This window comes from Nicotiana tabacum, chromosome 19 (genome assembly GCF_000715075.1).
Source record: "Nicotiana tabacum cultivar K326 chromosome 19, ASM71507v2, whole genome shotgun sequence".
In the NCBI taxonomy this organism is placed as follows: Eukaryota; Viridiplantae; Streptophyta; class Magnoliopsida; order Solanales; family Solanaceae; genus Nicotiana; species Nicotiana tabacum.
Window position 1 is genome coordinate 66,667,278 of NC_134098.1, and position 27,760 is coordinate 66,695,037.

Below are 27,760 nucleotides of genomic sequence, written 5' to 3' on the forward strand. Positions count from 1 at the left end.
TCATATCCAAACCTAGAATATAGACTACTCACATATTCCCCCCAACTAGGCCATTCTCTAGTAATTCTAGTTTTCATATAAACTTGATGCCATTGAAGAGCCCTACCTTCGAGCCGGCAGGAAGCCATTTTAACTCTTGAGGTTGCTGGAGTTTCAGTCATTTGAAAGTATTGCTCACATTGATACAACTAATCGTGCAAGCCTCCTCCATCAAACTTAGGAAATTCCAGTTGATGACCTCTGATAGGCAGCTGATAACCTTCATCTCGTCGAGCCCTAGCAACTTCAGAGGCAGCTTCTTCATCTTCAACCCCTCTTGCTTCCGGTCTATTAGGAACATTTTCATCTATTGGCCTTTGATTACTAACAGTCGTCAGTAAGATCTTTCTAAATTCCTCCATAGATGCCGCCAACTTCTCATCTATAGTTTTCCTCAATTTTTTCATATTACCACTGATCCCATCGAAGGATCCACAAAGCCCATCAAGATCTTTGCATAACTCCTGAATTATTGTATTGTGCTCACCCATTTCCCCTCACATATCCAAGGAAAGGAAAGCTCTGATACCAATGATACAAACTCCAAAAGTGAAGACTGAATCGAGAGACATAAAGAGCAAAATTGGAAGAATTGCTCTTGAATAATCACTCGAAGAACTGGAAAGTATTGAGAGAGAGATAGAGAGATAAATATTATTGATCAATAGCAGTGAAAATCACGTGTACAATTAGGGAGGATTCAAACTAATATAGGCGAGGGAATCTAGGGGAGGAAAAGTTAGTTGCAACTAACTCTAGGAAGCCATGTGCCCCTCACGTGACTATGTCTATCCGATTTAACTAACTCAGTTATTACTGCTGTAACTACAAATGCAAAAATGAAAACTACACCGAAATGTAATCCCAATTACAAATGAATCATAACAGCCCCTTTTATTATCCTCTGTGTTGAAACTAATTATTTGGTAGGGATGATCACTTTGATCACCATCTTTCAATTTTTGTTGTAACCATGGGGACAAGAAATCGAAGCATGGTGTTCAAAAATTACAGGGATACTCTGAACGAGAATCGTATACCTTTTACTTCTTCAAAAGCTTTGGGTGGTGCAGTCATCGAAATGGCCACTACTTCTTTTCTCAATTCTACTTATTGTTCTTACGTTCCTCTTAGCACCCAAGAGGATCTGGGCCCTTCTACTTCCAGGTACTTTCTGTTGATTTCTATTTCCAGTAATATGGTCAGTTTATTTGGTGAGAACTATGATCACTTTATTTTTTTGAATATTTCCTGTATTTAGTTCATTAAAAAATAGGTGCCACATAGTATTCATACCTACAAATAGTGTAGGGTACAGACTTTTGGTGATATTCCCTTTTTAATATTAAGCATGTACTAGAATGTATATGTATTGGTTGAAGCAAGTGATATGGATCAAGAGTTTATATATTTGAAAAGAAAATAATTTGCAGTTGGTCATAAGTGATAGAAGTCATTTTTACACATTTGCTACTATAAAGTATTCTCTTTGGAGAAAACATTGGAAAGTTATTTGGATAAATACGTAAACGTTTACTGCCATACAGAACACGCAAATTTTAATCTTGACTAGTCTCTCATCCTAATAGTTCTTAGTGGAAATAAAATAAATAGTTATTAGCTTCTTACTGAGGGAACATTTTGAATTCTGTGTATTCCGGTCACATGGTAGCCCATCTATATAGAAGCATATATGAAAGCGGACAAAAAAAGATATTCCCATAGCGTTACGTAGGCTTAAGCCCTCTCTCTAACTAAGGATTCAATCCATGGACGCTTGGGACTGGATTGAATCTTTTATTTTTTTATATCAGCGAGCTGTAACTATGATTTATTAGTTATTTTTGGTTTTTCATTCTATTTTTTGGGATTGAAAGTCCCCACTTGGTTATCTTTCTAACTGTTATTACTCCCTATCTGTTATGCTATTCAGCTAGATTACATATACAAAGAAACCTGAAGTTTCCTGCATCAATGATCTCCCAAGAGTATTAGTGAAGTTGTGAAAATATGAATTTTCTCCTATTTAGTTTTTCTGTATGCAATAATGTGTGGCTTCTCATCATTCAACAAATATTTCTTTTTCCAACTGTTTTTTCCCTGCTTCAATACTTGCGAACGCAATTGCTACTACCTGGGCTCAAAATACTAGCCTTAACAACTCATTTTTTCTTTCATCCAAAACTTGGCTTCTCTCCTTTTATGTTTTTCCAAGTGATCAACATAAGCTGAACTATCTTGTATGGAAAAATCTAGACATATAAGCAGTACACACATTTGAACAATTTAAAATACATTAAACAATGTAGGCATGAGATAAAAGATATTGTTTCACTAGAATGGGGTAAAAATATAAAGGCATATCTCTTATATATTTTTGAATTCTTTTATCTTCTTTTTCTATGAGGAAATCCATGTAAAAAGTTGATCGATAGGAAAACATGAAGTATAGATATTAGGAAAAGGTTGATTCCTTTACCCCCTTTGTTGTTATTCTGGATTAATAGAGATGGTTTGCCGCAGAAAATAGACGACAAGTCTCAGCTTTTCTCTCACAATATCGGGAGACTGAGTAGTATTTATCTTATTTACAAAGTGTCAGAAATTGCAGTTGGACTTATTCACCTAGGACTATCTTTGTTATCTTTTTAATATATAAAGGATCACTCGCCTGATCATGATAAGAAGGATGTAAAGTTAAATGTGGTCTATGTGTTTTTTTTTCTTCAACTTTTTATTTATATTAATTCAGGTTTGTAAGGAGGAAAAATCTCTTGATGGGAAATATCTTTCTTTCCTTAGGGATGCATTTACAGTGGGCTTACCTCTAGCATGGGTTGATGTTTTTGAAGAAGTTGCAGCTAATACGTTAGACTCAAGTCAAATTGGCAAAGTAAAAGAAGTGTCATGCTAAAGCTCTAACTCCATATTTTGGTGATGGAAGAGAATATCAACGTGTGATAGAGGTTTTGACCATGGAGATAACTGATATATTAAGAAAGTCAGAGAAGAGATTACAGAAGCTTTCAGCTATTGGATCTTCTGAGGATTCAAATGTTAGAAAAATGTATAGGTAGCAATCTGAGGATTTTCTTGTATGAGAAGTTCATTGTCTTGACTCAACTTCCAATTTATTTGATTCGACTTGTTAGTTTTACTGGTTATTTTTCTTCTCAAAAAATAAAGTTACTTATTTCTTAGTAAGTATGGTTTTGAACACATTGGTAATCTGGTGATTTACAAATATTTATATCCACCGAGGGATGGGAGCATCAGATATTGCATTGACTATGATGAATTTCCTTTCATTTATTTTGTTGTTATGAAGTTGTTTTTGCTGCCTTATAGCAGGTTTATTTGAATATTCATATAGGATATTTCTTTTTCCAGCATTCTCTGGCTACAGGCATTCAAAACCTTTCTGTTGAGCTTCAAAGGATGCAATCAATGTACCTTAAATAGTTACGACAGCAAATGGAGGTTTGTTAAATACTCTTAGGAGCATGTTTTGATGTTCAAGTAAATGGAGCTAATACTAGTAGTAACCAATAAGATAATATAGTGTAGTGATATAATGGTCGAATCCATAGTAATTTTGGATGGATTCTGCACCTAATGCCTAATTAGATCCTTTAATGGATGCTATAACACCCTCCAGTTAGCCCTCATCACTTTATTTTGTATATAATCTTTAGATAATAGGCAGATCTTTATACATATACTTATATATTGTATTCTATTTTCTGGTTCTGGGATATGATGGAGTTGATCTGGAGATGACTGAAATGAAGTCCAACTTTCTGGATGATGATATCAATGACGTGGTAGACTTTCTGCCTTTGTAGTTTCTGGTGGTCCCCTGCTTAAATTTGATTAATATTGATACCTCATTCTTTTGTTGATTTCTTGATTCTGTTTGTTTCATTTTTGAAGTTCTGGTTTTTTACAAGATTACTAGAAGCAAACTAGTTAATGGAGTTTTGAAACCTTACGAGTTTCACTAGGAACATAGAGGATGATACACTGTACAGTGACACCTTAACGTATTGACTCGACTCATCATGGATTTTGAGTGGGATTACATTTAATGAGGTTTTATGCGCATTACCATATTGGACACTGTTACAAACACTGTATTTCATGTGGTCGTTTTATCTTTCAGGGGTTCACTGAACTGCAGATGACCACTGGTCAGAGAAATGAGCAGTTCACGGCAGAGAGAAAGAAAGATTAGACAGGTCTATGAAAGACCTTTCTGCACTTCTATATGTTATTTACATGTAGAATAACAAGTGCTTTTTTTTCCTTTTCATATTACTAACATGAAGTCCTTGTAGGTCCTAAAATCAGTTAATGAACTTGCTCAAATCATGATCTGTCAGTCCTAGTGATTGACAAGGTTTGAGTGTACTCCTTACTTGTTTGCCAAAGGTATTTGCAGCAAATTGAGACTCATCATGTTGAAATCTGCTGCAGGGGACTATAGTTGATCGAATAGACCACAACGTTCAAAGTGTTTCTGCATCAGTGGAGAAAGGCTTCAAACAACTACAGAAGGTCTCTCTCACGCTCTCTATTGCTTTCTCTCACATTCTGTATGTCTCAGGCGCGCGCACACCTTTATATTGGTACATGTACTTGCATATGCATTACACACTATTGTTTGACCAAAAAGTATGACTTTCGGCTAAAAGAGTTGAGTTTGTATAATAATGGGATAAACCTAGTTAAAAATAATATCTCTAGACGTAAGTTTAGAAAACGTGAGTAACATTAGAAAGATCTAGAAATGTGTTGACTATAACATATATAGAATGTTCTGAAAAGTGTGAGCAATAATGTGGGGGGGGGGAGAACTAATAATAAATAACATTAAATGATATTTAAGTAAATAGGAAAAGTGATTTACCCAATAAAGGATGAACTAGATGATTGTTCCTCCTGACAATGATGAATGACAGATAAATCCTCGAATGTTTGAATTATCCTCGGATCTGATGGAAAAGTATGGAATAATATGAACAAGAATCTTGATAAAAAGGTAGTGTTTGTATCTTTATAAAAGAGAGAGAATCTTTTCCCAAAAGTCTGTTCTTATCAAATGAATATCACATGTCCTACATCACTGTCTCTTTTTCTATATATATGAAACATACCCCTAACACACCATAATAGTACAAATACAGAGAATATTCACTATAATATTCTCTTTAATATCTTATTTTGAAAACTAGTCATTACAACTCTGCAATTGGTGTTCGATCTCGCTAGTTGTTCATATCTCGACCACAAACCTCGTTGTTTCCTAGTCGACCTCGACTAACCCATTTCTTAGTGTTATATTGCCCTAAATATTTTTGGATAGATTTCGACCTATACAGTTAGTTCCTCCGCTTATTGAGGCCGGCCTCATATGGCCTTGATGAGCGGATTCTATTTGTCATGGTCGAGAAGGTGGGGCGAGATGGCGACGTGGCCTTTCTTGAGCCGCAACTTTTAGGGTTGCGTCGTTTCTGGATCAAAGTGACGTCATGGCATCATGCGTCATTATGGTGCATTTTTCCGATGCTTTGTGTCGTTACGTATGCGTCTGTTAATTGGATCTGTCACTTTGATATCTGTGCTAGGTAATGATGGCATGATTTCTTGGTGTTGATGCTCGAATTCTTATAAATAGGTATGTGAGGGAACATATTCGTATTTTACAGATTTCCCATATCGAAACCTTTTGCCTCTTTCTTCCTATTTCATTGTTGCGTTTCCTCCTTCTCTACTCTATAGATCCTTTTTGCGTTTAACTTTCCGTTATTCGAATACCCTCTATTTCTTCAGAACTATGGTTAAAGTATCTTCTGGTCCCGGTGAGGGAAATGACCCGGTTCCCCTGGCGATGGTTTTGCCTCCTCACGCAGAGGGCATCTCTGTGGCAGTGGAAGATGAGAACTTTCCCACAGTGGAGGAGATAGTTACTCGTGGTGATAAAGTTAGGTTTGACTTTACAAATGCGCCTGAGGCTGAGCCTGAGATCTCTGAGTCGGCGATGAAAGACACCGATTTATTAGAGCTTAGGGCCAAATATGACGTTCCCGCTCACATCGAGTTGATCCATGTAGGGAAGGACGTGGTACAATTTCATCATCCTGGGTATTGTACGTTCTACGCCTATCCCTTCCATGTTGGCTACACTCTTCCCCTTCTCCCCTTGGCGTAGGAGTTCTATTGTTTTTATGGTGTTTATCCAGCTCAGCTCGCGCCATATATATACAAGCTCATTAGGATGTTCACTAAGTTTGTAAAATTGGTCGGGGTTGAGATCACCCTTCGACATTTGATGCATCTCTTCGCCCCTAGTTTCTATAGGGGGATAATGTTAAACCTTCGTCATCAAGGGGGAAAATGCCTGGTGGTGAAGATGGATGATAAGGCGAGCTGACAGTTTTGGCACAATGTTTTCTTCATCAGAACCGAGAACGTGGTGGCCAACATAGATTGATTCCCCGAGACGTGGAATTATACTCATAAGCGTCTAACCCTTCGTTATTGAAACATTTGATTTGCTCATTCTAGTCATGGGTTTTGAACTTTTGTTCCCTTTCTTATTCAGCCAAGACTACGCCCCCTCATTTGGTCGGGGATATTTCTGATTGGGTTGGCTGGGTTCTCCCTCACATCGTAGGGATTCGCGAGTGGTCAGCTTTTTCTAAGAAGTTTGGGCATGTCCTTCCCTTGATCGGTGAGCTTGTTTATTTTTCTCTATTTTGTTTTGGTCTCTTAGTCGCATATTTCTTATAGTTTGCTCTTGCTGATAGTGATAACCTTTTTTGACTCTTTCTTTTCCAGCCCGAGGATCTTCGAGGAGGCCGAAAGCTCCCCCTCCTGCATTCTGTAAGAGGAAAGATGCCTCATCTTCCTGTTTATCCCCCTACGACTGCGGCTAGGCCTACTCGCTCCTCTATTTCTATTTCCTCCTCAACCGTGGCTAGATCTACTCGGTCTTCAGCCCCGTCTACCACTAACTCTGCATCGGTTTCTTCTCCGCCTACAAATATTTTGACAACGGAACTTCCAACTTCACCTTTATTTTGTCTTGTGGACGAGGAGGGGGAATTGTCATAGAATGATGGGCATTTGGTGCCCCGTAAGAGAAGCCAGTGGATGTGGTGATGGGGTTTCCTGGGCTGTAGACTCTATGATGGATGATTTTATCATTCGCGAGATGGCGACCATAGTACTTGACGACGACGTCGGGCTAGCGTCTGAGGTCCCGATATCAGCTAAGGCCGTAAAGGGTGTATCCATTCCTTCTACGATGACAGAAGTCAAAGGTCTGTCTACAAGGGTCTCTGATACTTCACGGTAAGAGGGTCCATCGACTTCGCGACCGACTGATGGTGCTTCTTCGTCGTCTAATGGGAGAGACAAAGGCGTGGCCGAGGATGGCTATAAGACGGGCTCAGACCTTGATGTTGCAGAGCTGAGGATGGTGGAAGAGGGATTTACTCAGCTCGAAGTGAGACTGGAGGGTCCACGTAGACCATCGCGATCCCATGGATCGTGACCTGCTAAAAACACAGAGAGAGTGGTCCCTGCTCTCGTTCCCCTTTGTTCCGACGTGGAGGGTAAAACCCTGGCGGAGTTGGATGACACCACCTTATCAAGGAGCATAGCCGGCCTCGCTCTCAGGGTAAACTTTTCAAGGCTTCTTTTTCTTGTCTGCTTTGCTCAGATATTTTGCCTTTGTTTTAGTGCTTTATTCTCGTCAGCATAGGTGTTCTCGTGTTTGACTCTCTTTCTTTTTGTGATTGCTGACCGTGATCTTGGAAATTGAAAGCGCACGAATGGAAGAGAGGCGTAACGCTATCTTCAAAAAACTTCACTGAAATACTTTGAATATCGGGGGAAGTATCGGGAAATCCATAGGCATTTTGGCGAATGCGGCAATTTACATAACCTTCGGTATGAGCTGAAGCAAAAAAATGATGAGCTAGTGAAGGTCATCGAGAAATGCAGTGTCCTTGAGGGAACGCTGATAAATAAAGAAGAAGAGCTCGAGGTCAGTAGGGCCGTGGAGGTTCAGTGCGGCGACCTCCAAATGCAGGTGATCGAGTTATGTAGGCAATTAGATGAGTGTCGCTTGTAGATGGAGGTTCTTCATGGCGAGATAGCCAAGAAGCAGAGTGAGCTGGATAGGATGGAGTTAGAGTGGTCGGGGGCTTTGAGGAAGATGGAGACCCTCCGTTCTGAGCGGGGGAACGACTTGGAAACAACAAGGTTAAAAGAAGAGCGGCTTGATGAGAGGATCAGAGAGTTGGACAAAGAGAATTCTGACCTTTACGATCGAGTTGCTGTCCTTGAGGCCGAGAAGGCCCAATTACTGGCGCGACCATCCTCTTCTCATACTTCGTGCTTTCCCTATGTTCCTCGAGAATTATACGAGGAGTGGATTCATGTCGAGGCCCATTTAGATGTGTTCCGATATTTTCATGCGGCGGGATTTGTCTCTGAGGCCGCCTTTGAAGATGCTCGTGTCAAGGCTCGTGAAGCTCGAGTCACTTGCAGGTATGATCCTGCTACGCCAGAGGCCGACGAGGACGAAGATATAGACCGGCTTGAGCAAAACGCCTGGTATGATGCTGCATATCTTGAGGCCGAAGGCAGCGAAGGTAGCGATGGCGAGGGTGTTGAAGGTCGAGAGGGTGACGTAGTTGAAGGACAGGCCGGCGATGAGGCTTCAGGTGATGAAGGCGGTGGCCAGTAGTTTTCTTTTTTGTCTTTTTTGTATATCTTTGTGTGTAGTTGGTGGCGTATTCATGAGCTTTTGTAAAGATGTTATAAGTATGAAATGTCAACTTTGTTATTTGTATCTGATTTTCTTCCTGTGGTTCATACTTGTATTTTTAGTTGTAATCACTTAGTTCTAATAAGGCCAAACATATCCTAAGTTTAATCATCGCCATGGATCTACAGGCGTTAGTTCAAACAAGGTTGATCATAACGCATGTTTAACTATGGACGAGGGCCAATAGGTGTTAGTTCGAACAAGGTCGATCATAACCTATGTTTAATTATGGTCGAGGGCCAGTAGATATTAGTTCGAGCAAGGTCGAACATAACCTACGTTTAGTTATGGTCGAGGTCCAGTAGGTGTTAGTTCGAGCAAGGTCGAACATAACCTACGTTTAATTATGGCCGAGGGCCAGTAGGCATCAGTTCGAGCAAGGTCGAACATAACTTACGTTTAATTAAGGTCGAGGGCTAGTAGGTGTTAGTTCGAGCAAGGTCAAACATAACCCACGTTTAATTATGACCGAGGGCCAGTAGGTGTTAGTTCGAGCGAGGTCAAACATAACCTACGTTTAATTATGGCCGAGGGCTAGTAGGCATTAGTTCGAGCATGGTTGAACATAACTTACGTTTAATTATGGTCGAGGACCAGTAGGTGAATTCGAACAAGGTGGAACATAACTTACGTTTAGAAAGATATATTTCTAGGTGCGGAGTTTGTCAACATCGTAAACTTTGAGCATTGTTGCCTAGGTTGTGCATTTGGAGAAATAGGAATAAATTTTATGCATTGTTGCTTTGTTCATACACTTGGAGAAATTTACAAATTTTTGGGCATTTGCTAGTGTTTCAGTCCCAGTCCCAGTCCCAGTCTATCTAGTCCCTTCACTGATTGACCTGGTGAAGGCTTGAGAGGTCGGGCAATAAACTGACCGTCCTGTGCTTTCGTCTTTGCGTACTTCGACTTGAAGTGTCCCCTTTGTCGCCTCGTTAAAAACCTCCTTGAGAAAACCCAATTGGGACAAAACTCAAGTGAGGAAAAAAAGAGTACCACTTGGGGGGCACTTTATCTCTTAGAAGTTGAAGTGCTTGAGGTAGGTATTATTCTAGTTGTTTGGTAGTAGCTTTCCTTCCATTGTTTCTAGATAGAATGACCTTTTGTTCACTGCTGCTGTGATTTTGTACGGGCCGTCCCAATTTATCCCTAGCTTGCCTTCTCATGGGACTTTGCTTGCTTGTGTTTTAGCTTTAAGCACGTAGTCCCCGACTTTGAGTGGCCTGACCTTAGCCTTCTTGTTGTAGTAGTGTTCTGCTTGTTGTTTTAGGGTAATCATTCGTATGTAGGCCATGCCTCTTCGTTCTTCGACTTCGTCTAGTTCCTGCCTTCTTCTTTCATCGTTCTTTGGTCCACTCTCGTGGGAGTGTCTCAGACTGGGCTCCCCAACCTCGATGGGTATTACTGCATCAGTCCCATAAACTAAAGAGTAGGGCGTCTCTCCTGCACTTGTCTTTTGCGTTGTTCAATAGGCCCACAATACCTCTGGTAATATTTTTGGCCATAGTCCCTTGGCGTCTTTGAGTTTCTTCTTTATGATGTTTAGTATTGACTTGTTGGAGGACTCCGCTTACCCGTTGCCCGCGGGGTGGTATGGCGTCGAAAGTATTCATTTGATACACCACTTCTCAAAAATTCAGCGACCTTCTTCCCCGTGAATTGGGGTCCATTATCGCAACTTATCTCTTTGGGGAGGTCGAACCGGCATATGATGTTTTTTCATATAAAGGTGATCACTTCCTATTCACGTATTTGAGCTAACGCTTTTGCTTCCACCCACTTAGAGAAATAGTCAGTTAAAATCAGAATGAATCGTACGTTACCTCGTCCTGTTAGGAGGGGGGCCACGATGTCCATCCCCCATTTGATGAACGGCCAAGGTGAGGTGACCGAGTGGAGGTGTTCGCCTGCTTGGTGAATCATCGGGGTGTACTTTTGGCATTGCTAGCATTTTCTCACGAAGTCTGCGACCTCTTTTTTCATGGTGGGCCAGTAATACCCTGCTCGTATGAGGCATCTGACCAAAGCCCGATTGCTGGTACGAGTTCCACAATTGCCTTCGTGGACCTCTCCAAGGACGCACCGCATCTGATTTGGGCCCAAGCATTTCGCAAGAGGGCCGTCGTACATTCTCTTATACAGGTCGTTATAGATGATGTTGTACCTGGATGCTTGCATTCTCAGTTTCTTGGCCTCTTTTTTATCACCTGGGAGTACGTCATCCTACAAATATGTAACAATACGATTGCGCTAGTCCCAATTCAAGTCTATGGTTCTTACCTCGATTTGGTCTATAGACGAGTTGAGAAGGTGGACTACACTTTTATCTCCGATTGTAATGTTTTTGATGGCTGTGGCTAGTTTGGTGAGGTCGTCTTCCTCGGTATTCTGTGCTCGTGGGATTTGGTCGAATTGACATTCATCGAACTCGGACAGCAATTTGCAGATTTCGGTCTGATATTTCTGCAACTGTTGTTCCTTGATTTGGAAAGTGCCTGTGACTTGGTTGACTACGAATTGGGAATCGCAGCGTAGTCTTAACCATTTTGCTCCATACTTGAGTGCCAGCCTTAACCCTGCAATTACGGCCTCATACTTGGCCTCGTTGTTAGTTATATCTGGGCACTTTATGAACTAGCAAATTACTTTGCCAGTTGGGACTTTGAGTACGAGTCCCAGTCTGGACCCTGACGCGTTAGATGTGCCATTGGTGTACAAAACCCAGATGGGGAGACGTGTGGGCGGCTTCTCTTTCAACTTCGGGCATTACTTTTGCGCTGAAGTCGGTGACGAAGTCAGCGAGAACTTGCGACTTTATCGTCGTTCGTGGTTGATATGTGATATCGTGCTCTCTCAGTTCGATGGCCTATTTGGCCAACCTTCCCGACAGCTCGATTTTATGCAAAAATGCTCCTTAGGGGGAAAGCCGTGACGACCGAGATGGGGTGGCACTGGAAATATGGTCTAAGCTTTCGTGAAGCTACGACTAATGCCAGGGCTAATTTTTTGAGGTAAGGGTACCTCATCTCGGCATCGACTAATGTTTTGCTAATGTAATAGATGGGAGACTGCATACAGCAAGGTAAACGAGGAGACGTTCCCCTGGCTTCGGCTTTGAAAGCAATGGTGATGATGACAGGTATGCTTTCAACTCCTTCAGGGCCTGGACGCACTCAGAAGTCCATTGGAGGTCGTTATCCTTTTTGAGTATGCCGAAGAATCTGTGACACATGTCTGATGATTGTGAGATGAATCTCGAAAGGGCGGCGATACGGTATGTCAACCTCTGAACCTATTTTTTGGTGGTCATTTTTTCTGGTATCCCATCGATGGCTTTTATTTGATCAGGATTGACCTTGATTCCTCGATGTGATGCCAGGAAACCCAGAAATTTTCCCGAGGCCAGACCAAACACGTATTTTTGGGGTTCAGTTTCATTCCGTATCGTCTGAATATATCAAAGGTTTCTCTCAGATGGTCGATGTGATCTTCTTTCCTTTTAGACTTAACTAGCATGTTGTCTATGTAGACTTCCATTATTTTGTCGAGCTGGTCTTTGAACATCCTCGTCACCAACCTTTGGTAAGTTGCTCCTGCGTTTTTCATCCCGAAGGGCATGACCTTGTAGCAGTACGTCCCTTGGTGAGTGAAGAATGTGGTTTTCTCCTGATCTTCTTCTTCCATGAGGATTTGGTTGTAGCCTGAATAGGCATCCAAGAAGCTCAGTAGTTCATGCCCGGCCGTTGAGTCGATAAGTTGGTCCATTGAGGTCGTCCTTGTCTGCTCGGACCTTGGCACAATATGCGTTATGTATTTCATCCCAAGTGGTTGGGGGATATTTCATCAGTTGACTCAATAGATTTCTATTCGCCCTCAAACCGTCCATGCTCAACCCATTCTGGAAAGCTGCGACTACCATCCCCTCGGACACGTTCGGTAGGGTCATCCTTACTCGGTTGAAACGGGCGAGGAAGTCCTTCAGTCCCTCTCCTAGAGACTGCTTAATAGCAAATATGTCATTCACTCTTGCCTCGGCTTTCTTGGCCCCAGCATGGGCCGTTACGAATTTATCGGCCATCTCTTCGAAAGTTTCAATGGAGCGCACAGGTAGTTGTGAATACCATGTCAACGCTCCTCCTATGAGGGTTTCACCAAATTTCTTCAACATAATGGAGGATATTTGTTCTTTGGCGAGATCGTTGCCTTTCACGACGGTGATGTAGTGAGTCACATGATCTTCAGGGTCGGTCGTGCCATCATATATTTTTAGGTAAGGCGGCATTTTGAAGGTCTTCGGTATGGCATGCGGGGCTGCATCGTCGATGTATGGCTGCTCGACAAATCAGCCAGCGTCTCTTTTCGGCAACAGTTTGGGGTGCCCGGTATTTTATCGACCCTTTCCTGGTATTCTTTCATTTGATCTCGGCGTTCCTTGTTCTCGTTCTCTATTTCCTCCATCCTTTTCAAAATGGTTGCAAGAGCGTTATCACCTGCATTATCATTGTGAGTAATACCTATTGTTGGAGGTAGAGGAAGTTGGTCACATTGTTCGTTCGCCCTTTGCACGTGCAAATCCTTGCATTTTCCACAGTCGCATCTCGGGAAGACTTGTTGAGGATGCCAGCTAGCGTCTCGGTGAGCCATGCTTCGAGGAGCTTTTTTACAACTGGGGGCCTCTCTTCCCCAACAGATGTGGAGGTTCCCTTACCAAGAGATTTTGTGATGTTGCAGTGAGGAGGGGTGATCCATCTCGCCTAGGGGAGGCGTTGGGCGATGCGTCTTCGTCCGTTGTTTGACAGCTCTCGTTGATGACGTTCATGAAGTTGGTTGGGAGGTTACTTATTATCTTTTTCCTTTCTTCTGTGTTACCTGCCATATTGGATTTGTGCATACAAAGAAAGGGGATCTTGTTCTCGATCTTTTTTTTAATGTTAGCGATCCGTGTTAGTTATAGATCTAGAAGAAACTACACATTTAACTAGAAAATCCCCACGAATGGCACCAAATTGTTTGACCAAAAAGTATGACTTTAGACTTAAAGAATTGAGTTTGTATAATAATGGGATAAACCTAGTTAAAAATAATATCTCTAGACGTGAGTTCAAAAAACGTGAGTAATATTAGATAGATATGGAAATGTGTTGACTATAACATATATTGAATGTTCTAAAAAGTGTGAGCAATAATGGGGGAGAACTAACAATAAATAACATTAAATGACATTTAAGTAAATAGGAAAAGCGGTTCACCCAATAAAGGATGAATTAGGTGATTGTCCCTCATGACAATGATAAATGACACATAAATCCTCGAATGTTCGAATTATCCTCGGATCTGATGGAAAAGTGTGGAATAATATGAACAAGAATCGTGATGAAAAGGTAGTGTTTGTATCTTTATAAAGAGAGAGAATCTTTTCCCAAAAGTCTGTTCTTATCAAATGAATGTCACATGCCCTACATCACTGTCTCTTTTTCTATGCATATGAGACATACCCCTAACATATCCTAATAGTACAAGTACAGAGAATATCCACCAGAATATTCTCTTTAATATCCCATTTTGAAAACTAGCTGTTACAACTCTACAAGGGTGTTCGATCTCGCCCGTTGTTGACATCTCGATCACAAACCTCATTGTTTCCTGGTCGACCTCGGCTGACCCATTCCTTAGTGCTATATTGCCCTAAATATTTTAGGGCAGATTTCGACCTATACAACTATTACAAGCAGAGTTGGAACATAGGAAGTTTCGTGTCATTTCATGTAGTGATCTAGCACTTGGGAATTTTATGTGTTCCCTATGTTTTGTATTTTCTGATTCTTGGTCTATGTTAAGTAGATTGTGGTAAGGACTTGGACCATTCTGCCTTATTATTTGGGCTAACAGTGTGCCCCTCCTTTAGAACTGCAGGTAGAGAGAACTCAGATGAATGGGGTGATGGGTTCCATCTCATTCAATAGCCAAAGTAATAGGCATGTGCCTAAGAAAAATTTCTTTGATTTGGTAGCCAACTTTGTTGAATTTCTTTGGTTTGGTAGCCAACTTTGTTGAATTTCTTTGGGTTGGTAGCCAACTTTGTTGAATTGTCAACATTGAAGAAAAAGAAGGAAAAGTATGTGCAAATTGTCAAATATCGTAGGCTTTAGAGAGTAAGGCTTCGGCTATAAAAGGAGAGATTCAACTCTCATTTCTACACACCAACAAAGAGAGAAAGAAAGAGTGAGGTTTCACAGACAAGGTATAAGAAAATAGTTTGTGAGAAAAATAGAGAGTGAGGGATATTGTAGTGAGGTGAGAATATCAAAAGAGGGTTATTTCTTTTGAGTGTTGTAGTGGTCTTTGAAATATTTTACTCGGTCCTAGAAAGTGTAAAATTCCTTGCTATAGTGATATTAGTTGCTCGTCTCGGGGCCATGGATTTTTCCCTTATTCAAAGAGTTTTCCACGTAAAACTCTTGGTGTCGTTGTCACTCTTTTTTTTGATAATTACGTATCTTGGTGCTACGTGATTATTCCGCTTTTATTATTACTGTGAATATTATTTTTGTAGGGGTTTTATTCCCCACAACTGGTATCAGAGCACAGGTTCTGCTCGTTCACAGAAATACTATTCACTGTCGGTAGTACTATACTCGGTGAAAAACAAAAATGTCCGGAGTAAAGTATGAGGTAGCAAAATTTAACGGAGATAGAAGTTTCTCAACATGGCAAAGAAGGATGAGAGATTTGCTCGTCCAACAAGGATTACACAAGGTACTAGATGTTGATGCCATAATGCCTGATACCATGAAAGCTGAGGATTGGGCTGACTTGGATGAAAGGGTTGCTAGTGCAATTAGGTTGCACTTATCAAATGATGTGGTAAATAACATCATTGATGAAGACACCGCACGTGGCATTTGGGCAAGGTTGGAAAGTCTATACATGTCCAAAACGCTAACAAATAAATTGTACCTGAAGAAGCAGCTATACGCCCACACATGGGTGAAAGTACGAATTTTTTGTTATATTTAAATATGTTTAACGGACTAATCACACAGCTCGCCAATCTCGGAGTGAAAATCGAGGAAGAAGATAAAGCCATCTTGTTGTTGAACTCGTTGCCATCTTCGTACGATAATCTGGCAACAACCATCCTGCGCAGTAAGACTACCATTGAGTTGAAAGATGTCACATCGGCTCTTTTACTCAATGAGAAGATGAGAAAGAAGCCTGAAAATCAAGGACATGCTCTCATCACAGAAGGTAGAGGCAGGAGTTATCAAAGGAGTTCGAGCAACTATGGTAGATCCGGAGCTCGTGGAAAGTCTAAGAACCGATCCAAATCAAGAGCAAGAAATTGCTACAATTGTGATCAACCAGGTCACTTCAAAAGAGATTGCCCAAATCCAAGGAAGGGAAAAGGTGAAACTAGTGTCCAGAAGAATGACGACAACACAGCCGCCATGGTGAAAAACAATGATAGTGTTGTCCTCTGTATAAACGAGGAAGAGGAATGCATGCACTTATCAGGTCCAGAGTCGGAATGGGTGGTTGATACAACAGCATCTTACCATGCCACACCGATAAGAGATCGTTTTTGCAGATATGTAGCAAGTGATTTCGGCCTTGTGAGAATGGGTAACACAAGTTACTCAAAGATTGCGGGGATTGGTGACATTTGTATCAAGACAAATGTCGGATGCACATTGGTTCTGAAGGACGTGCGACATGTACCTGATTTGTGGATGAACTTGATCTCGAGAATTACTTTAGACTGAGATGGATATGAGAACTATTTTGCAAATCAAAATTGGAGACTCACCAAGGGATCATTGGTGATTGCAAAGGGAGTTGCTCATGGCACGTTGTACAAAACAAATGCAGAAATATGCCGAGGTGAATTGAATGCGGCACAAGATGAGATTTCTGCAGATTTGTGGCACAAAAGAATGGGTCATATGAGCGAGAAGGGATTGCAGATTCTTGCCAAGATATCACTCATTTCTTATGCCAAAGGTACAACAGTAAAACCCTGTGACTACTGTTTATTTGGTAAGCAGCATAGAGTCTCATTTCAGACATCGTCTGAAAGAAAATTGAATATACTTGATTTGGTATATTCTGATGTTTGTGGTCCAATTGAAATTGAATCGATGGGCGGTAACAAATATTTTGTTACATTTATTGATGATGCTTCACAAAAATTATGGGTTTATATTTTGAAAACCAAAGATCAGGTGTTTCAAGTTTTCCAGAAATTTTATGCCATGGTGGAAAGGGAGATAGGCCAAAAGCTAAAGCATCTCCGAAGTGACAATGGAGGTGAGTACACTTCAAGGGAATTTGAAAAGTATTGTTCGAACCATGGGATCAGACATGAAAAGACAGTTCCTGGAACCCCACAACACAATGGCGTAGCCGAAATGATGAACCGCACCATTGTGGAGAAGGTGAGAAGCATGCTCAGAATGGCTAAACTGCCTAAGTCATTCTGGGGTGAAGCAGTTCAGACAACCTATTACCTGATCAATAGGAGTCCATCAGTTCCATTGGCGTTTGACATCCCAGAGAGAGTTTGGACCAACAAGGAGGTGTCCTACTCACATGTGAAGGTGTTCGGTTGCAGAGCTTTTGCACATGTACCAAAGGAGCAGAGAACAAAGCTGGATGATAAATCTATTCCTTGCATATTCATCGGATATGGAGATGAAGAATTCGGATACAGATTATGGGATCCTATAAAGAAGAAGGTCATCAGAAGCAGAGATGTAGTTTTCCGAGAGAGTGAAGTTGGAACTGCTGATGATATGCCAGAGAAGGCTAATGGTATAATTCCTAACCTTGTTACTATTCCTTATACTTCTAACAATCCCACAAGCGTAGAAAGTACGACCAACGAGGTTGCCGAGCAGGGGGAGCAACCTGGTGAGGTTATTGAGCAGGGGGAGCAACTTGATGATGATGTCGAGCAGGTGGATCACCCCACTCAGGGAGAAGAACAACCTCAACCTCTGAGAAGATCAGAAAGGCCAAGGGTAGAGTCATACAGGTACCCTTCCACAGAGTATGTCCTCATCAGTGATGAGAGGGAGTCAGAAAGTCTTAAGGAGGTGATGTCCCATCCAGAAAAAAACCAGTGGATGAAAGCCATGCAAGAGGAGATGAAATCTTTGCAGAAAAATAGCACGTACAAGCTGGTTGAACTTCCAAAGAGTAAAAGACCACTCAAATGTAAGTGGGTCTTTAAACTCAAGAAATATGGAAATGACAAGTTGGTCAGATACAAAGCTCGATTGGTGGTAAAAGGCTTCGAGCAGAAGAAAGGTATTGATTTTGATGAAATTTTCTCACCTGTTGTCAAAATGACTTCTATTCGAACAATCTTGAGCTTAGCAGCTAGCCTAGATCTTGAAATGGAGCAGTTGGACGTGAAAACTGCATCTCTTCACGAAGATTTGGAAAACGAGATCTATATGGAGCAGCCAGAAGGATTTGAAGTAGCTGAAAGGAAACACATGGTGTGTAAACTGAATAAGAGTCTTTACGGGTTGAAGCAGGAACCAAGGCAGTAGTACAAGAAGTTTGACTCATTCATGAATAGTCAAACTTACACAAAGACATATTCTGATCCATGTGTATACTTCAAAATATTTTCTGAAAACAACTTTATTATATTGTTGTTGTATGTGGATGTCGCAAAGTTGAAGGGAGATTTGTCCAAGTCTTTTGATATGAAGGACTTGGGCCCAGTACAACAAATTTAGGGTATAAAGATAGTTCGAGAGCGAACAAGTAGAAAGTTGTGGCTATCTCAGGAGAAGTACATTGAACGTGTACTGGAACGCTTCAACATGAAGAATGTTAAGGCAGTCAGAACACCCCTTGCTAGTCATCTAAAGTTGAGCAAGAAGATGTGTCCTACAAGTGTGGAGGAGAAAGGGAACATGGCTAGAGTTCCTTATTCTTCAGCAGTCGAAAGCTTGATGTATGCAATGGTATGCACCAGACCTGATATTGCTCATGCAGTTGGTATTGTTAGTAGATTCCTTGAAAATCCTGGAAAGAAACATTAGGAAGCAGTCAATTGGATACTCAGGTACCTGAGAGGTACTACGGGAGATTGTTTGTGCTTTGGAGGATCTCATCCAATCTTGAAAGGCTATACAGATGCTGATATGGCAGGTGACATTGATAATAGAAAATCCATTACTGGATATTTGTTTACATTTTCAGGGGGAGCTATATCATGGCAGTCTAAATTGCAGAAGTGTGTTGCACTTTCAACAACTGAAGCAGAGTACATTGCCGCTACAGAAGCTGACAAGGAGATGGTATGGCTCAAGCGGTTTCTTCAAGAGCTGGAATTGCATCAAAAAGAGTATGTCGTCTATTGTGACAGTCAAAGTGCAATAGACTTGAGCAAGAACTCCATGTACCATGCAAGAACAAAGCATATAGATGTGAAATATCATTGGATTCGTGAGCAGTTGGAGAACGAATCTTTACAGGTCAAAAAAATTCACACGAGTGAAAATCCTGTTGATATGTTGACCAAGGTGGTACCAAGAGACAAGTTCGAGCTATGCAAAGAACTTGTCGGCATGCACTCAAACTAGAAGACAGTGCTACCTCTTGTAGATGAATGAGACTGGGGAGATTGATGGGTTCCATTTATTTCAATAGCCAAAGTAATAGGCATGTGCCTAAGGAAAATTTCTTTAGTTTGGTAGCCAACTTTGTTGAATTTCTTTGGGTTGGTAGCTAACTTTGTTGAATTGTCAACATTGAAGAAAAAGAAGGAAAAGTGTATGTAAATTATCAAATATAGTAGGCTTTAGAGAGTGAGGCTTCGGCTATAAAAGAAGAGCTTCAACTCTCATTTCTACACACCAACAAGGAGAGAAAGAAAGAGTGAGGTTTCACAGACAAGGTATAAGAAAATAGTCTGTGAGAAAAATAGAGAGTGAGCGATATTGTAGTGAGGTGAGAATATCAAAAGAGGGTTATTTCTTTTGAGTGTTGTAGTGGTCTTTGGAATATTTTACTCGGACCTACAAAGTGTAAAATTTCTTGCTATAGTGATATCAGTTGCTCGTCTCGAGGCTGTGGTTTTTTCCCTTATTCAAAGGGTTTTCTACGTAAAAATCTTGGTGTCGTTGTCACTCTTTTTCTTGCTAATTACCGTATCTCGGTGCTACGTGATTATTCCGCTTTTATTACTGTAAATATTATTTTTGTAAGGGTTTTATTCCCAACATGGGGGAATGGTGAAATGTGCGTCTGTTCTTGTTATCATGTGCCTCGTTATGCTTGTCCTATTGGTCCTCAAGCAGATTCTCTTATAAACTTCTCTTCCGCTTTTTTCCCCTTTTCTTGGTTATAACTAGGGTCGTAATTCTTCGGATGCCAAAATTGTAGTTTGCTACACCGATTGTGGAGTTGTCTTGAGGAAGACCCATTAGCTCACCACCGAAATGTTGGAGCAGTTAGATGTACATATATTTGATTAAAATTGAATTTATGCGCTGGTTTAAAATGCTGGTTACAACTTTACAAATGATGAAAATTGCCATGGCATTCTGCAACAAGAGTACATTTTTTTTTTCCGATAAGGGCAGTGAGAGAGTTACATATCATGTGATTATCACAGGCAACACAAGGAAAGGCACCTTGCTTCATTTGAAAACAAAAATTCAGAGTTGAATCATATGCAAATTATATGTTTAGCCACAGTGATGTTTGCAGAACCATGAGGACTAGCATGGTTAGCAGAAGACTAAAAGCACTATTGGCTAGAGGCGTCCTGCGATTACTACCCGAAGGAAGTATTACCGGAAGGGAACACTCCTCTCCATTGAAGTAAACTTTACTTGGAAAACCATCACCAGCGCCTACATCAATTTCAGGTGTGCTCTTCTTTGTGAAAGATATGACAGATTGCACGGTACCAGGAACTGGAGGATCTTTCCTTGGATTGTCTCCTCTTCTTTCCGCAAGAAGGTAATTTAAGCCTGAAAACCCCTGTATAAATATTATGTTGTTATTATCAGGCATGATGGTTCCATTGAAAGAGTAGGCTTTTTCAAAACCTTGGATGGCATTATCCAATTGTACAGCAGCAAACCAGTCAACAATGTTGGTGTCATCCCAATTAAACAGTGTTACTCTTGCAGTCCAGCCGTCCGTGAAATCACTAAGCAAATGCCAGTTAATGCTGACCCCGCAGTTGTCTCCACAAGGTAAAGGATTTGGTAAGTTTCGTCTTTTATCCCTAGCAAATTCCGATGCCATTTCAGTTCGGTTGTCAAAGGGCACAAGAAGAGCCTGTGGTGGTAAAAGCAATGCTGGCTCACTGGCGCTGCATAGGCTGCTGGGGCGCGTATTGCAGCCACAGGCACAAGTGTTACAAGGAACGACTGAATCGTTGAAGAATGCAGAGAATGATACGCAACACTTTGGTGGCTTCTTTAAGGTGGAACTGCTAATGTTGCAGATTACTTGCCAACTAGCAACAGCAGCTGTATCTGAAGATAACCCTGCAGGGTTAGGGAAGAGGCTGGGAGATACTCGTACTGGCGGCCCACAGATGAAATTAGGACTGTAAGTTCCATTTATTTTCCAGTTCTGGGGAGGGTGAATTGCACTTATGTTGAGATCAGGTGACATCTTGTAGACTTGCATTACAAAAGCTGACTTGGATTTGCTTGCATCCATGATAGGTGGCAAAATGGTTCCATTTCTACAACAGAAGGGAACCATTCCTAAGGTTGTATCATTTGTCTTTTCCAAAGGAAGGTCAATGATTGTTGGTCTCCTTTCACAGTTTAAGGCCTTTGAAAAATCGATGCCCTTGTAATGTTCACCCTGCTTACCAAAGATGCAGTCCCCTGTATCAACAACCGTAGGATAAGCACCTTTCATGCTATAGATGAATTCGTCCCTCATCCATTCCCAGCTTAATTGCCAGTTATCAAGACGACTAGTGTGGTCATTATTTGAGATTGTGACTTGTGCCCAGTAATTGGATTCGAATGAGCTAGTGACATCATAGATTATGGTAAGATCACCCCCTTGCCGAGGCTGGATTTCCTCATAGGCCGTGACGTTGGATCCGGCGCTTGAGTCGTTTACACAGCAAACTTTGGTCCGATTTCCTGCAACAAGATCCAATAAAATACAGGCAGTTTACTATAAGCTCCCTTGATCTTTCCACCAACTCTGTCACAGCTACCAGAGGTGAATCCATTATTTAAATTTGATGGGCTCAACCTTTAATGTTTTTGGCACTGAACTCATCGTACTTGAAAATTATTGGTTTAAATTTAATTTTTGTTGAAATTGTAGTGATTTTTTCTGTTGAAATCTTATTGAAATTTCACATGTATATTGAACAAAGGCTCCAATGCTCCATCCATCTCTGTCCACAGTATCACTACACCTACTTCTACTGACTTAAAATCTTGGATTAGCATATAAGCGAGGTCAGTTTGAAAAATCCTAACTTTATAGTACTTGTTAAGAAAATCAAAAGGTACAAACTTTACCTACCTTGAGATGTAGAAGGAGGACAGGAGAAGCCATCATTAGCGAGGGTGATAGAAGAAGGCAAGGGGACAGCAGGAGATGCAACACCATACAGTGTACCAACCAACTCGATCCGAGCCTCCATCTGTTTAGTGTCTCCGGCGGTCTGAATTGCGGACTTGAGGTCAGTGATGGGGAAACCAGCAAAGACAGTTCCATTTCTAACATCACCGGGCAAAGTGGTTCCATCAGCAAGCACAGCTTGTGAAGCAGAGACCAAGAATTCCCTGTGTTGGAAGCCAACAAAAACCCTCCAAGACTTGAGCTCATCAGGACTATTATTGAGAATTGTGAGTGTGGACCTGAAATTGTAGGCTTGATTGTTGGAGTCTGATGCCAAGACGTTTGGTGGAAGAGGAAAACCAGAGTTGTAGTCGTAAGTTATGAATATGCCATTGCAGTTATTAGAGGAAGTTTGAGAAATGGAAACAGGAAGAGAAATGAGGATTAGTGGGAGAATGAAAAAAGTGGCCATTGTATTATGATTTCTGTTAAGCTCAAAGTTAATGGTTGAGGGAAACACAGAAATACAGAGTCCTTGAATGACAAATTTAAGATTACTATGGCTTACAATTAAGAAAAAAGGACATTTGAATTTGTCTTAATAAAGACTGTTTCTTGTTTGTCCTGTATAATGATTCAAATATAGAGTAATAATTTAGTTGCATGGGAGTAGCTCGCCGGCTTTGAGTGCTTCTAATATGCTACTAATATTAATCCAAGCTATGTGAAGCAAGCAAGAATATGTACATGCACGACCAAGTTCTGAATTCTTCTTTTATTACTTATATATTCTTATTAGTAGTATTAGTTAAAGAGACCATGTTTGACAGGTTCAGAGCAACCAAAGGGAAGCAAATTATATTTTTTTATAATGGTAGTAACTCAAGTCAGTATATGCACATCTCGCCGACTACTGCACATAGTACCAGTTACATGTATTTTTATATTATTATATTTCGCATATACCACTCTATTTTCGGATATTGTATATATTTAATTTCCGTTATATTATCTGGCCAAATTGATCTCTATCGTTATATTATCCAACTAAATTTATCTCTACCATCAGCAAACTTTTAAAAATTACCCCTTGATCTATTAGGTAATCCAAAATCTCCCAATTTTTTTTTATTTAAATCACTTATTGTTCTTCTTGCTCCATTATTTTCAGAAATTACTATTGATGTGAATGCTAAAGGTACTAGACTGTACAAATTATTCATGGATATTTTTAATTACCATTGCACCCACTTCTCTTCTTGTGATAATGGGTTTGGAATTGGTTTAAAATTTTATTTATTTTTCAACCATATACAGACCGTAGAATTCAGGGGGTCTATTTATTGTGTATTATATATAGTTGTTCATCGTGTATGTACATGTATATTCAAATATCTTTTGTTATTGTTTGGTTAGTGTATGTGCAAAAAACATCATGAGACATGTTGACCAAGTCAACATAAAGGAAGCCTTCGGAGGCTGCCACATATCGTCAATAAAAGGTCGACGTCGTGAGAAGATAACGGGTCGTCGACTAGGTCGAAGTGACTCAACAGAAGACGGGAACGAGGACGAGCACTCCTCTTCGAAGAGCAATAACGGCTAGTTCTAGGATTACTATCCCCTAGAGAATATTCCTCCCAGTTATACTATCTAGGATTTTGTGGCACATGTACTCTTATAAATAGAAAGATATGTAGTTATAGAAGAGGATTAGACACTTTTAAGAAAGAAGAACATATTGACATTCTCTGGAGATTCTCTCTTTATCATATACATACAAAGTTCACCTTTTTACATCTTTATCTATCTTTTCTTCCCCGATCCAAGAGGGATCAGAATATTCAAAGGCTTATCCTTATCCATCATTGTCAAAGGAATTACTGAGAAATCTCACTTTTGTCGGGTGACCTATATTCGTTTATTTACTTAAATTCCATTTATTGTTATTTATTGCTCTCTTTCATATTCTCGAGTCATTCATTGCTCTATCATTGTTATTATTTATTGCTATCTAACAACACACGTGGGATATTTTCCATAAATATGCTTGGTTTGTCATTTGAATTTTAGTATTGACTAAGATTAATCATTTTTCACTACAAATCTAATTGTCCTAAGATCTAAATTTTGGGTCATACAGTTTAGCGCCGTATGTGGGGATTTCGCAGACAAATATTTAGTTTCTATCAGATCCATAACCCACGTGACTTGTTAATCTAACAAACCGCGAAGGTTGTCCTTTTTCTTTCTGTGTGCATACAAGAACTCCATGGCAGGTAACCAGGGAAATGTAGCAAAAACGACGGACAACATCCCGCTTAACCTCATGAATGCCTTAGGCGAAGGATACGACACACAAGATGAGGAAGTAACTCCTACGGCGTCCCCCAGAATAGGAAAGTCGCCTACACCCTTATGTAGCATAACCAACCCAAATGGGAAGGGAGCCTCTACGTCCACATGAAAAATCTCCTCGAGGCATGGCTGACCGACACCCTGGTCAGCGTGATCAGCAAATAAGCCCCATGCATGACTGCAGAAAACACGAGGGCCCATTCAGCACAGCGCATGAATGAACAGGACGACCAACCAAACCCTCCTATTTCAGGTAACACTCATGCGGTTATTGACAGTGTAGGCGACAATGTCCTCACTGTCGCGCTGAAAAGAATGGAAGAAATGGCAAAACGAGAACAAGGCGCTTAAGGAACAGATGAAAGAGTACCAGGAACGGGTAGACAAAATACCAAGTGCTCTTAAATTATTACCAAAAAAGACACCGGTAGGTTGTGGAACAGCTATACAGGGAAGAAGCGGCTCCACACGCCATACTAAAGACCTTCAAGATGCCCTCATATCTCAGAATCTACGACTGAACAACCGATCCCAAAGACCATGTAACTCACTACATCACCGCCATGAAAGGCAACGGCCTCACCAAAGAGCAGGTATCCTCCATCTTGCTGAAAAAATTTGGTGAAACCCTAACTGGAGGGGCGTTGACATGGTATTCACAACTGCTAGCTTATTCTATAGAAACATTCGAAGAGATAACCAATAAGTTGGTAACAGCACATGTCGGAGCCAAGAAAGCTGAAACAAGGGTGAACTATACTTTGCCATCAAGAAATCCCCAGGAGAGGAACTGAGGGACTTCATCACCCGATTCAACAGGTTGAGGATGACCTTACCAAATGTCTCAGAAGGGATAGTCATGGCAACCTTTCAGAATGAATTGAGCAGAGAGGGTTCGAGGGTGACCAAAAATCTACTGCGTTGGTTAATGAAGTACGCACTGGCCACTTAGGACGAAATCCACAGTGCCTACTGTGCTGAGATCAGGGAAGACGACGACGACCTCAACGGACCAACTCGACGACTCACCTCAGTACAATCTGAGCCCAGGAAAGAACGCATGGACAACATAAGGAGAGACCATCCAATATCGCGGCCAGGCCGGGAACGACATCAATTGTATGTCAGGGAACCCGTCCCATCCTTTCGTTATGAAAACGGTCCATCTAGGCCGAGATCAAGTACTCACATGAATGATCGAGGTATGCCTCCCTTACTATCTGCTCATAACTTTTGTGTGTCACTTACAGAGGTGGTCTACGCCCTTGAGAAGCCCAGAACAAACGTGAAGTGGCCACCAACGATGAGGTCCGACTCGAGCACCAAGAAATCTGATGCCCTCTGCGAGTTCCACCAAGAACGTGGACATAAAACGGAAGATTGCCATGCTCTGAGACTAGAAGTAGCAAACTTGTTGCAGCAAGGACATCTCAAAGAATTACTCAGCGACAAAGGCAGGAACACTTTAGCAAGGGGTCGAGAACGCCTAGGCCCACCAAAGTTGCATTCACCAGCTCGCACTATCAACATGATTATTGCTGGCAGTGATGACGCCTCCATCAACGGCATCAAATTCACCACCACTCACAAACTCAAAAGATCGATCATCCACGAACGGTATGACGGACTCAAAGAAAGCATCATCTTCAATGAGTCAGATGCCGATGATTTGACTTTCCCTCACAATGATGCACTTGTCATTACTTTACGAATCTTAGATACTGATGTTAGGAGAATTGTGGTAGATGATGGAAGCGGGGCGTGTATTATCCATCCTCGAGTCCTCGCGCAGATGAGACTCGAGGATAAGATAGTATCGCGTTGCATTACACTAACTGGTTTTAACAATGCAGTTAGATGGACTTCGGGGGAGATCACAATCCCTGTCCTCGTTAGTGGGGTGAATTTGGAAAAAACACTCCATATCATGGACCAGAACACTACATATAAAACCATTGTAGGACAGAGAGGGGAACAACTCACGTCACGGGAATGCTATCGGATTGCCATAGATGGGACGACAACTTAACAAAAGAAAGAAAAGGAAAAAGAAGCATAGCAATCAACAGGGTCACACCGGTCTAAGCCAAAGATACCATTGTGGACCCAGAAATGGTCGAAGCTATAGGATCGACCATAGAGGACCTCGATCCCGTCCAACTTGATCACAGCGACCCCAATAAAAAATCTTACATTGGCTGCAAACTTCAAGACCTAGGTAAATTTAGTAAATTCTTAATAGCTAACGCAGATTTATTTGTCTTTAGCCACGCAGATATGCCCCGCATCCCCAAGGAGATAGCCACTCACAGACGGAACATCGACCCCTACTACCCCCAGTAAGACATGTCCTGTAAGGACCCGTAAAAATTTAAGCCAAAAATAAAATAAAATTGGGGTTTAGTGGTGCCAAGTTAGATTCCTGCGTTATTATAGTAGAAAATATTGGATTGAACAGTACCCTACGGACTGAGAGGAAAATATTTCACAGAAGAACGCATTTTTGCGGCCCATTATACGGCCGCATAATTATTCTGCGGACCGCATAATGGCCGCAGAGTGAAGCAGTAAGTTTGGCCAACTTGAGGTTATTTTTGCGGTCGATTATGCGACCGCATAATTGATATGCGGACCGCATATCGATCGCATAATCCCTCTTGAGTTTTTGCGGAGGGAGTTCTGCGGTGCATTATGTGACCGCAGAATGAGTATGCGGACCGCATACTGGTCGCATACCTAGGACGTAAGTTCAGGCCCCTGAGGGCCATTTATGCGGTCACTTTGCAGACCACATAATCATTATGCGGTCGCATATGCGACCGCAGACCTGTGTCGGGGCACCATTTTTCTTAATTTAAAACCCGACCCCCATTCCATTAAAACACCCCCATTTAGTCTATTTTGAGCTCATTTCTGATATTTCTAGTGTGAAAAAGAGAGGGTTCTAGAGGG

At 41.2% G+C, this 27,760-nt stretch overlaps 2 protein-coding genes and 1 pseudogene across 2 annotated transcripts; 2 read left to right on the forward strand and 1 right to left on the reverse strand.

The window, feature by feature from the left end:
- The first annotated feature begins 896 nt into the window (after positions 1 to 896).
- On the forward strand, positions 897 to 20,226 carry LOC107781420 (tlg2p-like protein a; annotated as a pseudogene).
- A 33-nt stretch (positions 20,227 to 20,259) lies between these two features.
- Positions 20,260 to 23,387, reverse strand: LOC107781421 (COBRA-like protein 7). The gene is made up of 2 exons (XM_016602121.2): positions 22,412 to 23,387; positions 20,260 to 22,017 (listed from the first exon to the last, which is right to left on the reverse strand). Exons 1-2 carry the CDS (start codon positions 22,920 to 22,922, stop codon positions 20,579 to 20,581), a joined length of 1,950 nt encoding a protein of 649 aa, XP_016457607.1. The 5' UTR covers positions 22,923 to 23,387; the 3' UTR covers positions 20,260 to 20,578.
- Positions 23,388 to 24,982: 1,595 nt separating this feature from the next.
- LOC107781419 (uncharacterized) lies at positions 24,983 to 26,837 on the forward strand. The gene is made up of 2 exons (XM_075239135.1): positions 24,983 to 25,151; positions 26,059 to 26,837. Exons 1-2 carry the CDS (start codon positions 24,983 to 24,985, stop codon positions 26,835 to 26,837), a joined length of 948 nt encoding a protein of 315 aa, XP_075095236.1.
- Positions 26,838 to 27,760: the final 923 nt, after the last annotated feature.

Bases quoted from the DNA above. Each gene is read 5' to 3' on its own strand.
- LOC107781419 (XM_075239135.1), top strand. From the start codon at position 24,983: ATGACTGCAGAAAACACGAGGGCCCATTCAGCACAGCGCATGAATGAA. The intron at 25,152-26,058 runs GCGCTTAAGGAA...TGTCACTTACAG, and splicing joins AATGGCAAAACGAGAACAAG to AGGTGGTCTACGCCCTTGAG.
- LOC107781421 (XM_016602121.2), bottom strand. From the start codon at position 22,922: ATGGCCACTTTTTTCATTCTCCCACTAATCCTCATTTCTCTTCCTGTT. The intron at 22,018-22,411 runs GTAGGTAAAGTT...ATCTTGTTGCAG, and splicing joins TCCTCCTTCTACATCTCAAG to GAAATCGGACCAAAGTTTGC.